The sequence below is a fragment of the Falco peregrinus genome, chromosome 2 (genome assembly GCF_023634155.1).
Source record: "Falco peregrinus isolate bFalPer1 chromosome 2, bFalPer1.pri, whole genome shotgun sequence".
Classification (NCBI taxonomy): domain Eukaryota; kingdom Metazoa; phylum Chordata; class Aves; order Falconiformes; family Falconidae; genus Falco; species Falco peregrinus.
This window is the reverse complement of record NC_073722.1, coordinates 96,576,684-96,588,734: the sequence shown is the minus strand read 5'-3', so window position 1 is coordinate 96,588,734 and position 12,051 is coordinate 96,576,684. Positions and strand designations below refer to the sequence as shown.

Genomic DNA, 12,051 nt, shown 5'->3' with positions numbered 1-12,051 from the left:
AAAAGAGGAGAAAGCAGTATGCAGCAAAACATTTTGAGGTGTCCTGTGTGCCTTTTACTTCTCCTGCATGCAAATTCTGGAGATACATGGGCTACGTAAACTTGACTCCTGTACCTGAACCATGTACCACCTTTTCTAGCTGCAGGTAACTGAGCACCGTAGTCATGGCGGTTGCACCTGAACTGAGGATACATAAAGCAGGTCTGCAGAAAGGTGCATGTAGCATAGTGTGTCTGAAAGGCTGCACATACACTTTAAGTAATCCAAGCTGTTTGCTCTGACAGTTGTCCAGCTACTTGCTCTTCAGCTCAGGGTTCCTGTACCTGCAGTAGTTGTGTCTTGTACCTAGGTGATGAATCCTTCATTCTGTTTTTTTAATTTCCTTTCCCTTACCTTAAAATAAAATTTAAAATACTGTTCAAAAATACTTATGGCAATATGTTGATAGATGCTTCTTGCTCAGACTGTTGCAGCACAGGATAATTACTCTAGCATCCTCAGCATGTTATGTGAAGGCATTTCTTATTACAAGTGTCTTTGAAAACTGGTGATTCCTGTGCTCTAGATGAAAGGCAAATAAAATCTGTTTTTTCCACTGTCTTCTGAAAATATCCCTCGTTCTTTGTTGCTAGCAACCACCATCCACCACGACCTTTGTGCTGAATCAAATAAATCAGCTTCCAACTTTGGGGACTACAATAGTGATGACAAAAACAACACCTGTTACAACTACGAGGCAGACTATCACTGTAGCAAAAATCATTCAGACCAGCACAACTACTCGACCCTCGGTTGCAGCACCAGCAGTTCGCAATGCCTTGACCACGACACCTTCAAAGGACCAGATTCAGCTGAAAGATCTGCTGAAGAATAATAGTCTTAATGAACTCATGAAGTTGAAGCCACCTCCTAATATTGCCCAACCAGTAGCAACAGCAGCAAGTGAGTGTTCTTTTTTCGTAATTACAGTATTTTGAACAAATAGTGAAACAATGTAATGTGAAGATCTTTGTACATTTTGCAGTTTCATTGATCAGTAGAGTATCACAGTAAAATGAAATGGGCCAGAAAACCTGGTAGATTCTATTCTGACTTCAGTAGTGCTAGAATTCAGGGTGAAATGATACAAAATGACAGGTTTAAAAAAAATATTAAGGTCTTTATTTACTGTAAGGAATGGGGCAAATGACATTTTAGGTTACAGCTGGCAAATTGGTAAAACTAATTCATGGACATGACTGAAGTTGATTTAGCTATCTTCCTTGAGTCTACATCCGTTTTTGTTCTGCTGTATACCTGCTGTGGAACTATGACTAATAAATACTGTATTTCTTTTGGCACCTTCCAAACTAGAGTTGTAGTACATACTAGTACTCCCGTGGTAGGGTGTTCCTGTAAAACATCTCCTGAGAGAGAAAATCTCTGTCCCTGTATGTTTCATGGGAGGCATCAGTTCTATTGTTTAAAACCTTAAGTCCTAAAAACTTGCTGTTTGTTTCCATCTTGCTACTTAAATGTGGCGTTGACTTTAATGCTGCAAGTGTTTTGCTACCACACTCCAAATCTTCATTATGTGATTCTTTTCATAGTCTTTCCTGTATGTTATTTCCAATATGTGAACAGCTTACAGGGTCAGCTTTATGTAAGGGAAAAGCTGTATGTGGGGGGGGTGTGTGTGTGATTTGATTCTTTGAAGTCATTCTAGTTTTAGCATGAGGTTAAGATCAGACCAGTTTAGTTTGAAAACATCTCTGTTGCAGCTTTTTCTGAAAGGTACACTGGATTTTACTGGATTTCTATGTTTTCATTGCCTCTGAAATAAGATTTATTACTTCTATAGGCGGGATTGGAAGTAACCTATTTTTTCATATGCAGATAGTTCGTAGTAAATGAAACTGGCTGTTAGGACTGAAACAAAAAGCATGTGCCTCCTTGTTCCCTTGCTTTCTGTTACGGAGTGGTTGACAAAAATGGAAGTTGAGACACCAACTGAAGTTGGGGCCGGGGGTGAAGGGAGTGAGGAAGTGGACGGGGAGGAGGTTTTAGAGGACTGACTTACCCGCTCTGTGCTAAATGAAAACCCACAGAAGCACATAAGTAAAAAATATCAATACCCAATAGGTGTTGTAGTGGCATAGCTGCAGAGAACAGTTGAATCTGTAGCTTCTGTATTAAGTGAAAAGCAGACATGCAACTTCTAGAACTGCTGTATTTCTAATGTTATTGGTGTGCTTGTGCTTCTGGATCTTTCTTCATGCTTATAAAAAAATAATTGACAAAATGCAGAAATTTCAAGGGCAGGGAAGCTCTTGGAAGGAAACATAGTCTTTTCATGTAATTCAGGCAGCAGGAATTCTAGATTGGGAGATACTAAAAGGTTAAATTATGCAAGCTCTTTGAGGAAAACTTTTTGTGCAATTGTCTTAATTGTTTTTAGGGGAAATTATGCTAAATTTATTGCATGCATTGACTGTCAGCATGATGGAAGCTTGACAGCTGCTTTCAATGTTTTAAATCTATCCTTGTGTAAATTTTTTTTATTCTGTTGTGAGCCCTATAGCCAGTTGTTTCCAAATGTGGCTAAGGACAGGAAAGTTAATAAACCATCTTCTTGAAGGATCCTGTTAAAAACTTCTAACAATTGAGTCCAAAGCGTTGACTTTTTGTTTTACAGAAGTAATCTTAGTTTCTCCTAAGCTAGTAAATGTCACCAGACCAGGTAAATTAATTTCTGTTGAAACACTGGGCTTTCTGGTTTGTTGTTAAACTTCAAAGGCTCACAGGATGGAGTATTTCTAAATACTATGCATAGATTTGGTAATGGTCCAGAATACTTTTTTTTTAATATTGAAACTAATACACAGCTGTTGGATGTGGTGGGTGGTATTGCATGGGAAGTTTGTTTCCTTCGAAGAAGGAACAGGATTTAACTCCTTGCTCAGAGGCTTTCTGATTTGGACAAAAATACTGATTGTGTTCTTGAAGCGTCAGTGTGCTACTAGACATTTTAAACTTCTCTTCCAGCTCATTAATAGGTAAGGATGTTAGTTTTGATGTTTGGAGGGAATTTCTGTAAAACACAGCTTTTTATTTTGTAGCCGATCTAAGCAACGGTGCAGTGAAGAAGGAGGCTTCCACAAAAGAGGTAGCAAGAATATGGATAAATGATATTAAAATGAGAAGTTTTTCACCTACTATGGTAAGTCATACAAATGATTAATTTGCCAAATTAATGTGTATTTTATTTGCCACACCACCTGTGACTGGTTTCAGTTGTTATACATGCATTTTGTGCAGTAGAATTATCAAGTGCATCTGTTTGTTCGAAAGGTTGGTTTCTCCACTAGATGAATGCTTGGTTAGATGACTAAAACAGCTGTTTAGAGCAGACTACCTATATAGGAAATTACAAGAAATGTCAAGAAATTACTGTCCTTAACAGAACCTGATTGTGTGGCCAAAGAAGAGTGTGCTGCAGTTAGAGCTGATAAGCCTATCATTGCTCTGTGTTTTAAGACATTTTCTTAAAATATCCCCATTTGTATAACTAGCAAGGAGGAAACAAGACTTACTCTAGCATGGTTGACCTTCTGGGCAGCTTGATTTAAGATATAAATTGAGTATCATTGGATTTCGTAAATGTAATGAAAGTATATTCTGATGCTGTAAACATTTCAGTTTCAGCATTTTCACTGATAGCTAGAATCAAGTTGAAGTTTGTGATGAACAGTGCTCTTTAGCAACTGGCGAAGAGAAGCGTTTTTCAGATTACTTTTTTGTATTAAACATTAAATTAGTAATTGTGAAATTTTTGATTTGTCATTTAACGAGTACTTTAAAAATATTCATATACTTACAGTGACCAAGATCACGGTAAAAAATGGATGGCTGTCAGGTTTTGGAGGATACTGGATAGATATTGTAACTATTCCCAAAGTTGTGAAATTACATAGTGAATGTGAAACTACAGGAGGCTGCATGGGAGCACTTGAAAGTTAGGTTTTGGCTGTTAGCTAGCTGTTGTGTGTTTAAGGCAGTTTTCTTTAAGTCATAGTTTGGATTTAATACACTGTTAGAAGTGTTTCTTTGGAAATTCTGCCTATGTGAGTTTGGAGTACTTGAATCTCCTTGCAAAAGAGAGGAAGTTCCCTGACTTTGTGTCTTTGTTTAAAGTGTAAGAAATGTATGTTTTCATCTGTAGTTTTCCCAGCTGCTCACTGGTTCATCTAGTACATGTGTTAAAATGCTCAAGTGCAAGTTTGTGCTCATTTCATTTGTCATGATAATATCCAGGACTTGGAGTATTAACGGTGTGCTCTGACTAATGCAGGTATTTCTCTATTCTAGAAAGTGCCAACAGTAAAAGAGGAGGAGGAACCTGAGGAAGAAGATGAAGAAGAAATGGGCCATGCAGAAACTTATGCTGAGTATATGCCAATAAAATGTATGACCTAATGTTTTCTTAATGTCAAAAGACTGAAATGTTTTGAGAGCTAATTTGTTGTTTTCTCTTCTGTAGTTGCTAACACCAAAAAATAGGTTACTATCTCAATCAAGTAAAAAGCACCGGAATTTGTGGAGGGTTTTCCTAGGAAATTTTTCTCTTCTATAGCACTTAGCTTTGGAAGGTACACTTTTCTTAAATAGAAAAGGAGTTCTTTAGTCAATTTGAGCAGTGCTTGTTTCAGAAATAAGGTGGTTGAACCAAGATCAGGCTTTTTTTAACCTGTGTTAAAACACTTATGCCTCATCAGATTAAATTTTGTAAAGGGATTAAGTGGTTGCTGCTACACTTCAGAATCTTGTTAGTCTTTTGGTGTGAAATTACCATGAGCACATTCTTCCTGCATTGTTCCTGACTGACTGAGAGCTGTTTGTTTTGTGTTTGTTGTCTGGTTGTTGGTTTGGTTTGTTTTGTTGGGTTTTTTTAAGTGAATCTTTTACTGGTCTTAACTGCCATCTTCTCTTTTTTTCCTTCCTTTCTCTTTATTGTAATCAGTGACAAAAAGCTGTTAACTTGTTTCCAAAGTACATTGCTGACCTGGTGTAAAAGCAAGGCAATAAATTTTGCATGGGGTTTGTAGCGAAACGGTTAATTCCTAGTCACTGATGAGATCTGTCAGCAATTAAACAATGTCTGTTCTAAATCTTTTCTCCTCTCATACTGCTTAAAACCAGCACTATATAAATAGAGAGAAGAATGCTGCTTTTGTGATTCTGGCATCTTGAGGCTGCCTCTGGCCTTTTGGGATGGCGAGGTTCAGACCATTTTTTTTTTCCCTCAAACATGTCAAGTACACAAATACCTTAATTTTCTATTAACTGAATTTTACCTAATTTCATAGAAAGTGGGGGAAGGTGGTAAGAAGAGAAAGTTAAGATTGCAATGATATAGATTCAGGTTAATGTATTCTTTTGTATGCAATGCAGTTTGTTTAATGCTTGGTGTAGTGTTGCCATGAAACATAGTTCTTGAGTTCAGCTTTTGCAATGGACAGTTGCAGTTTGTTTTGGTAAATATGAATACAGAGTTCTGCTGCTGCAGCACATGTTTATGTTTGCATCTTTTCCCTTACTACCACTCCCTTTTCAACCAGTAAAAATTGGTCTACGCCATCCTGACCCAGTAGTGGAAACCAGCTCATTGTCCAGTGTAACTCCTCCTGATGTGTGGTACCAGACATCGATATCAGAAGAAACAATTGACAGTGGCTGGTTGTCAGCTTTGCAGCTTGAAGCAATCACTTACGCAGCCCAGGTATGCTGGACATTAGTACAGCTTAAAACTAAGATAGAATTTAAGAAGAAAAACTACTATCTGACAAATGCAGCTACATCAGTTTTACAAGGAGATAAAATAATAAGAGCATAAAGGTTTGAGATGTAATAGCGGGTGGCAGGTGAGCTTGAGTTCAGACAAAAGTGAAGTAAAACACCTAAGAAAGCTTTGTCTAAACCACTCCCATGATGCTGATCTCAAAACTGTCTTGGGAAGGACAGCTTAGGAATTTTTGTTATTTCTCTGAAATAATTTAATGGCTGCAGTAGGAGCAGGCTAAGAAAGCCAGCACTGGCATCATTGGGAAGGGTCCAGGGAAGACAACAGAGTGTTATTTTGCTGCGACGTTAAACTTCAGTGGGCCCACATCAGACGATGTGCATGCAGCACACTGCATGTCAGGGAGGAAGGTAGTGGAAGTTAGAGGTCAGTTAAAATGGTTACAGGAGGAAAGAAGTTGCCTCGTGAAAAGAGGCTAAAAAGGCTGGGATGCCTCGGTCCGGAGAGGCAAAAAATGAAGGAGAGTGAAATCAAGGTCTCTTTGATCTAGAAGGCAGTGGAATCCCATAAAAACAAGAACAGAGCAGAAACTTTGGTGAAACTGGTAGGAGGTTGGTCTAAAACAGAGGGAAGAATACTTCTTTGCACAGGCAGTGGGTGTCTGAGTCGTGCTGCCACAAAAGGCTGTGGAGGTGCGTGTCAGCAGGTTAAAACAAGCAGCCAGTCTGGTGGTAGGCACTAAATTAGATACGTGTAGCGGTTCTAAGTGCTGAGAGAAGAAGGGGAGAATGGATCACATAAAGCAGTTAAGGTTATATGCTTTCCCTAAATAAAATCCCCTCTTCCCGCTGTCAGAAGGCAGCTTGGCTGGGTAAACTGCTGGTCTCATCCAGTAGGATGTTTTAAGTTTGCTCATTTCTGACAATCCATGTGTGCTTGGAGAATGGGTACAAGTTTTCTGTTCTTTCTCCTACAGCAACATGAAACATTCCTGCCCAACGGAGACAGAGCTGGATTCTTGATAGGTGATGGTGCTGGTGTAGGAAAAGGAAGGACCATAGCTGGAATAATCTATGAAAATTACTTGTTAGGCAGAAAAAGAGCAGTCTGGTAAGTATGTCAGGATTTGTTAGAGCAGACACTCTAGTGACTATAGTATTTAAATTCAGTGTAATCTGTATTCTGGCAAGTGTTCTAGCAACTGCTTTTTGAACTTGGGCTGTAACTTACAGAATATATGCTTTGTTTTCTATCTTCAGGTTTAGTGTGTCAAATGATCTGAAATATGATGCTGAAAGAGATTTGAGAGATATCGGAGCAAAAAACATATTGGTTCATTCATTAAACAAGGTGTGGAAACTTTTTACTATGTACAGTTGAGGCAAAACTTTAGGTACGCTTGTGTGACAAGTTGTGCATGTTGACTGTTTTAAGAGCAAGAATGTACTAATTTCAATAAATTTGCTGTCTTGAGTCTTGTTTGACAGGCCTTATTATGGAGAACCACACAGTGCTTTAAGTTAATCATGTAAATAGGCACCTTGTAGGTTTAGGTCTTAGCATGTGGTATTTGTAAAAAAATGTTACTCTTCAAGCCACTACTGACACTACTAGTAGAGTATTTTCTAGAACCTGATACATTCTTTAAATCTTTTAGACTTCGTAGCATTTTAATTTTTTTCATTTCTATCTCTCAGTGCACATTTTATATGTAACATTTTTTGTATGTAATACTTGAGTAGTAGACTTCATAATTTACTAAATCAGCAGCAGTGTGTGGAGTTATTTTTGGAGATTGTGCCTCTGCTCAGGATTAGCCACTTACATAAATTGTGAAGTGTGATTACTGGTTGAATTCACTGAACTTAAAAGTTTGGTTTAAGTTAATACTTTTGCTTTAAGTCTTAATTATAAAATACAGTAAAGCTTTGAAATTGTCACTTACTGTAGCAGCTGTAAATACACTTGACCCATTAGCTCTAAGGGATGCATTGAAACAGAAATTTTAATTATATTTAAGTTAAGGAAATCATGTAGTAAGAGAGCGTGGCTGTTTTAAGGTCTCAGATCTAGTCGTCTTCAAGTAGATTTTGAAGTAAGGCCCTCTATAACCGCTTAACCCCATTGCCACGTGCCAGCTATGCCCTAGTCATGATGTAGGGATACAGGCAGTTCAAAGTACACACACCTTAAGGTTAAGACCACCAGCATCCCTTTATCATATGGTAGGTGGGTCTGAGGAGGGGATCTCTCTTGAATAATTCCTGTAATTTCTTATCTCTTTATTGCAGTTCAAGTATGGGAAAATTTCTTCCAAACATAACGGAAGCGTGAAGAAAGGTGTCATCTTTGCTACTTATTCTTCTCTTATTGGTGAAAGTCAGTCTGGTGGTAAATACAAAACCAGATTAAAGCAGCTGCTTCACTGGTGCGGTGAAGACTTTGATGGAGTCATATCCTTCATCTGGAGTTCAGTTGATTGTAGCCAAAGTGCTATTTAAGCTTACATCTTTCAGACAATCTTGTATTTTTATTTGCTGGTGGTTTTAGGTATTGTTCTTTATCTGTGACAGTAATCAATTGTATGCGCGTTCTGACATTAGACTTTCAGTTCTACAAACTTTGTGCCAAATCTATTGCCATGATATTGTTGCCACACAACTCTGGTACAAGAGTGAAGCTTCTGCTTATTCTATAAAAAACCACATCAAGTTAAGATATGATGTTTAAGAACCTTAAGTTTATACTGAAATTTTCTCCAGTGAGTTCTTTAAAAAGTTTTTGAGTATCAACAGCATTTTAAAGAAGTCAAGTGTTGGTAGTTGTGCTCTTTAATGCTTACTAGCTAAATACTTTTTGTAAGTTTTTAGTGAAAATTCTAGTGTCTTTTAAGTTTACAATTTACTACTGCTACCTATTGTAATTAGCAGATTTTCTTGTCTTCTGTTTTAGCTCCCCATTCTAAAAATAAGTGGGACAAAGTTTTTTCCTTAATTAATGTTCAGATTGTATTTGATGAGTGTCACAAAGCTAAGAATCTGTGTCCTGTTGGTTCATCAAAACCAACAAAAACAGGTCTGGCTGTATTGGAACTTCAAAATAAACTTCCAAAAGCCAGGGTTGTTTATGCTAGTGCCACAGGTATGTACTACTTAGTCTGCATTACATGTCTGTATGTTTTTGCTGGCAGTGGTACAGAATGTGTTCTTCTCTCCTAGGTGCGTCTGAGCCAAGGAATATGGCATATATGAACCGTCTTGGAATATGGGGTGAAGGAACTCCATTTAGGGAATTCAGTGATTTTATTCAGGCTGTTGAAAGAAGGTAATATTTGAAAGAGCTATAGCAAGAGCGGATATGGCTGTGGTTGACTGTGCTTTCCAGTTCCTTTGTCTTCATTCACTCAGTCCTCCGCAAACTTGTCCTGTCACACTAAGAACTTTCTGACTAGCTTGTAAATCTAGCAGAAATGTAATTTATCTTCTCTGGTGAAAAATGGGATGTTTCCCTTGCTCACAGAAAATACTGAGAGCTTTAGAAGCTTGCTGGGAAAATAGCCCTCTTAAAATGTGGGTGTTATGAAATGCAAATATTTTGCTGCTCATCATGAAAACATGCTGTATGTACTGAGTATGCTTAGTACAGGCAATGTCTCGCTATATGCAGAAGCCCTCTAATGTTTATGCAGTCAGCTTGGGCAGTTTAAGAGGAAGAAGTCCCGTTCTTACGCTTCTTTCTGGCATAAAAACCCCAGTTCAGGAAAATAATGTATGCTGTTGCAAGGTACTTAGTATTCAGAACTTATTTAAAAAACCTAAATGTGAGAGGTTGGTAGAAAATACCAATGTTCTTTGGTAGGTGAACATCTTATATATTACGTTTTGCCTACTTCAAAAGAATTTTGAACACTTCAGGATGCTGCAGTAGGGCTTAGTATGCATCTCCCTGTATGCCATGTGCATGATGTATCATTTTTCTAGACTGTGCAAGCATCATTTCCACTTCATTACTGAGTATGTATTAAATGAGTAATAATGAAATTACAGGCCCCAACTTGTGAGTCGGTTTGCTTTGTACTCTCAAGTTCTCTTCAACAGCAACACTCCTCTAGCAATAGCTTAAGTTCCCTACTAGCCTAATGGTTTTCATACCAGCATAAATCTGAATGGCTTAATACAGTTTGTATGCATTATTTTAAATCTTCAGTGGTGTTTATAAAACGGCAATGCAAGATATTGTTATGTATTTGGACCGACTTCATTATCCCATTACAGTTTGTAAGGTACTGTCTCTTACTGCATGCTAGGTCATTCAGGGGAAAAGTAACTGCTTGGGTGTTTGTACCTCTTGGGGTACACTTAATACGAGGCAGGGATATAGTTTTATGTGAACGCTAAATTTCAAGACCCCCAGGGGGGTGTATTTCAAGAAAGAGTGCTAATGATTTTGAAAACATACTCCCTCACATTGGTAAGCATGCTGTTTTCTTCTAAAGCACTTGAGGGTTTTTTAACAAATCCTTGCTCTTGAAAATTCTAATACTGACTTAATTTGTTCCTTTATTTTAGGGGTGTTGGTGCCATGGAAATAGTTGCTATGGATATGAAGCTGAGAGGAATGTACATAGCAAGACAGTTGAGTTTTTCAGGTGTAACTTTCAAAATTGATGAAGTTCTGCTTTCACAGGAATATGTTAAAATGTACAATAAATCTGTGAAACTGGTAAGAGCACCTTCTTAAATTTGCTTTCTATATTGAGTTCTGAAAGGTTGAAGTTACATGGTTTAAACTTGAATGCTCCTGAAATAGCCTGTTGAGAGACAGGAATGGCAGCATCTTGTCTCATCTTAGTATAACAGTTCATCCATTTAAGACTTGGCAAAAGCTGTTAATTCTTGTTCTGAGTCCATAAAAACTGAACTTCTGGGTGCATCTTCCAGTATGTACTAAATTCACTGCCTTCTAGCAGTGCTTCAGAGACCTTGGTAGTAGTTGCCTACCTGATGGTCACATTTTGGTGCTCCAGTCCTCCCCCTTTAGGCAACTGAGCTGAGAACAAGCTGCGGACCACTAGACAGGCTGCATGGGCTTTTTCATTGAGGCAGAATGATGGAGTGGTAGCTTGTAGTTACAGTGCAGGGTGATAGTTTTAATCATGTGGCAGACCAACTCCAAAGCACCGGAGCTGTGGTTCCCTTTAATGTTTTCATTTATCCACCTGCTGGTTATCTTTCATGTTTTTCTTAATTGTTTTGTCCATATGTTGAGTGTGTCTTTCTGGAGCACATGTTCTGCTTGTACATTACCTCTGCTATATTAGATAAAAATAATTACTCCTTGGATGTAGACTAAAATGAGCAGGGTCTTTATCTGCTTAAGAGGTTGCATAAGCATGACTCTATTCATGTAAAATAATTAAAATTTGGCAGGTATATAACATCAACTTTAAAACAGCACTTAAGTTTGAATGTTGCTTAAACAAATCACTAATGTCCAAAGCTTACTTTGTGTAATCTGGAAACAGTTGGTATAACAATGTTGTAGAAATGAAGGCAGTGGGGGTTTTCTCTTCTTGGGATCTTCATGCGTAGCTTTAAATTTAATTTTGGGCAGTGCTCTTTGTTTGCTTAACATGAGTGTATTAATGGAGAAACTAGGTAATTAAAAAATACTGTGTGTTTGTATTGGTAGTAATGTAAATGTATCTGCTTTTCATTATAAACATAATTATCTTCTGAATTTACTAAGGATAGCTATTTTCTTTTTTTGTGAGCTATGTTTGGTGTATGATGAGTTTCCTTGACTTGCAGTCCCTTAGTACTGGAACTTTAAACCTCTGTCTTTATTTGGGTATTAATGTATCTGTGTAGCCTTGAAATGTGACCTGTAAAGCAATTAACATTTTCTTCTCCAGTGGGTCAGTGCTAGAGAGAGGTTTCAGCAAGCAGCCGATCTTATTGATGCAGAACAACGAATGAAAAAGTCTATGTGGGGTCAGTTTTGGTCAGCTCATCAGAGGTTTTTCAAGTACCTTTGCATAGCGTCTAAAGTGAAGAGGGTGGTGCAGCTAGCTCGGGAAGAAATCAAGAACGGGAAAGTAAGTTGATAAAGACCTACTTTTAAATATCGTTATTAAATGTAAGGCTATTAATGTTTTTATTTTTTTATAACAAATATTTTCAGACATAGTAGCAGCATGCTTTTGTACTTTATGGTATTGAAGCTGTTTAATGAGCAGAAATTCAGGCAAAAGTAAACTTCCACGTCATCTT

General features: G+C 37.7%; 1 protein-coding gene across 1 annotated transcript in view; it reads left to right on the top strand.

Annotated features, from left to right (window-relative positions):
• Nucleotides 1–12,051, top strand: part of SBNO1 (strawberry notch homolog 1) — a 35,228-nt gene that overhangs the window by 8,701 nt on the left and 14,476 nt on the right. Inside the window, exons 4-14 of the mRNA XM_055796078.1 lie at nucleotides 633–942; nucleotides 3,099–3,199; nucleotides 4,348–4,444; nucleotides 5,598–5,758; nucleotides 6,756–6,889; nucleotides 7,039–7,129; nucleotides 8,071–8,234; nucleotides 8,787–8,920; nucleotides 8,998–9,103; nucleotides 10,348–10,501; nucleotides 11,694–11,876. Coding sequence (XP_055652053.1) covers nucleotides 633–942; nucleotides 3,099–3,199; nucleotides 4,348–4,444; nucleotides 5,598–5,758; nucleotides 6,756–6,889; nucleotides 7,039–7,129; nucleotides 8,071–8,234; nucleotides 8,787–8,920; nucleotides 8,998–9,103; nucleotides 10,348–10,501; nucleotides 11,694–11,876 — 1,635 coding nt within the window. The remainder of the gene's footprint in view (nucleotides 1–632; nucleotides 943–3,098; nucleotides 3,200–4,347; nucleotides 4,445–5,597; nucleotides 5,759–6,755; nucleotides 6,890–7,038; nucleotides 7,130–8,070; nucleotides 8,235–8,786; nucleotides 8,921–8,997; nucleotides 9,104–10,347; nucleotides 10,502–11,693; nucleotides 11,877–12,051) is intronic.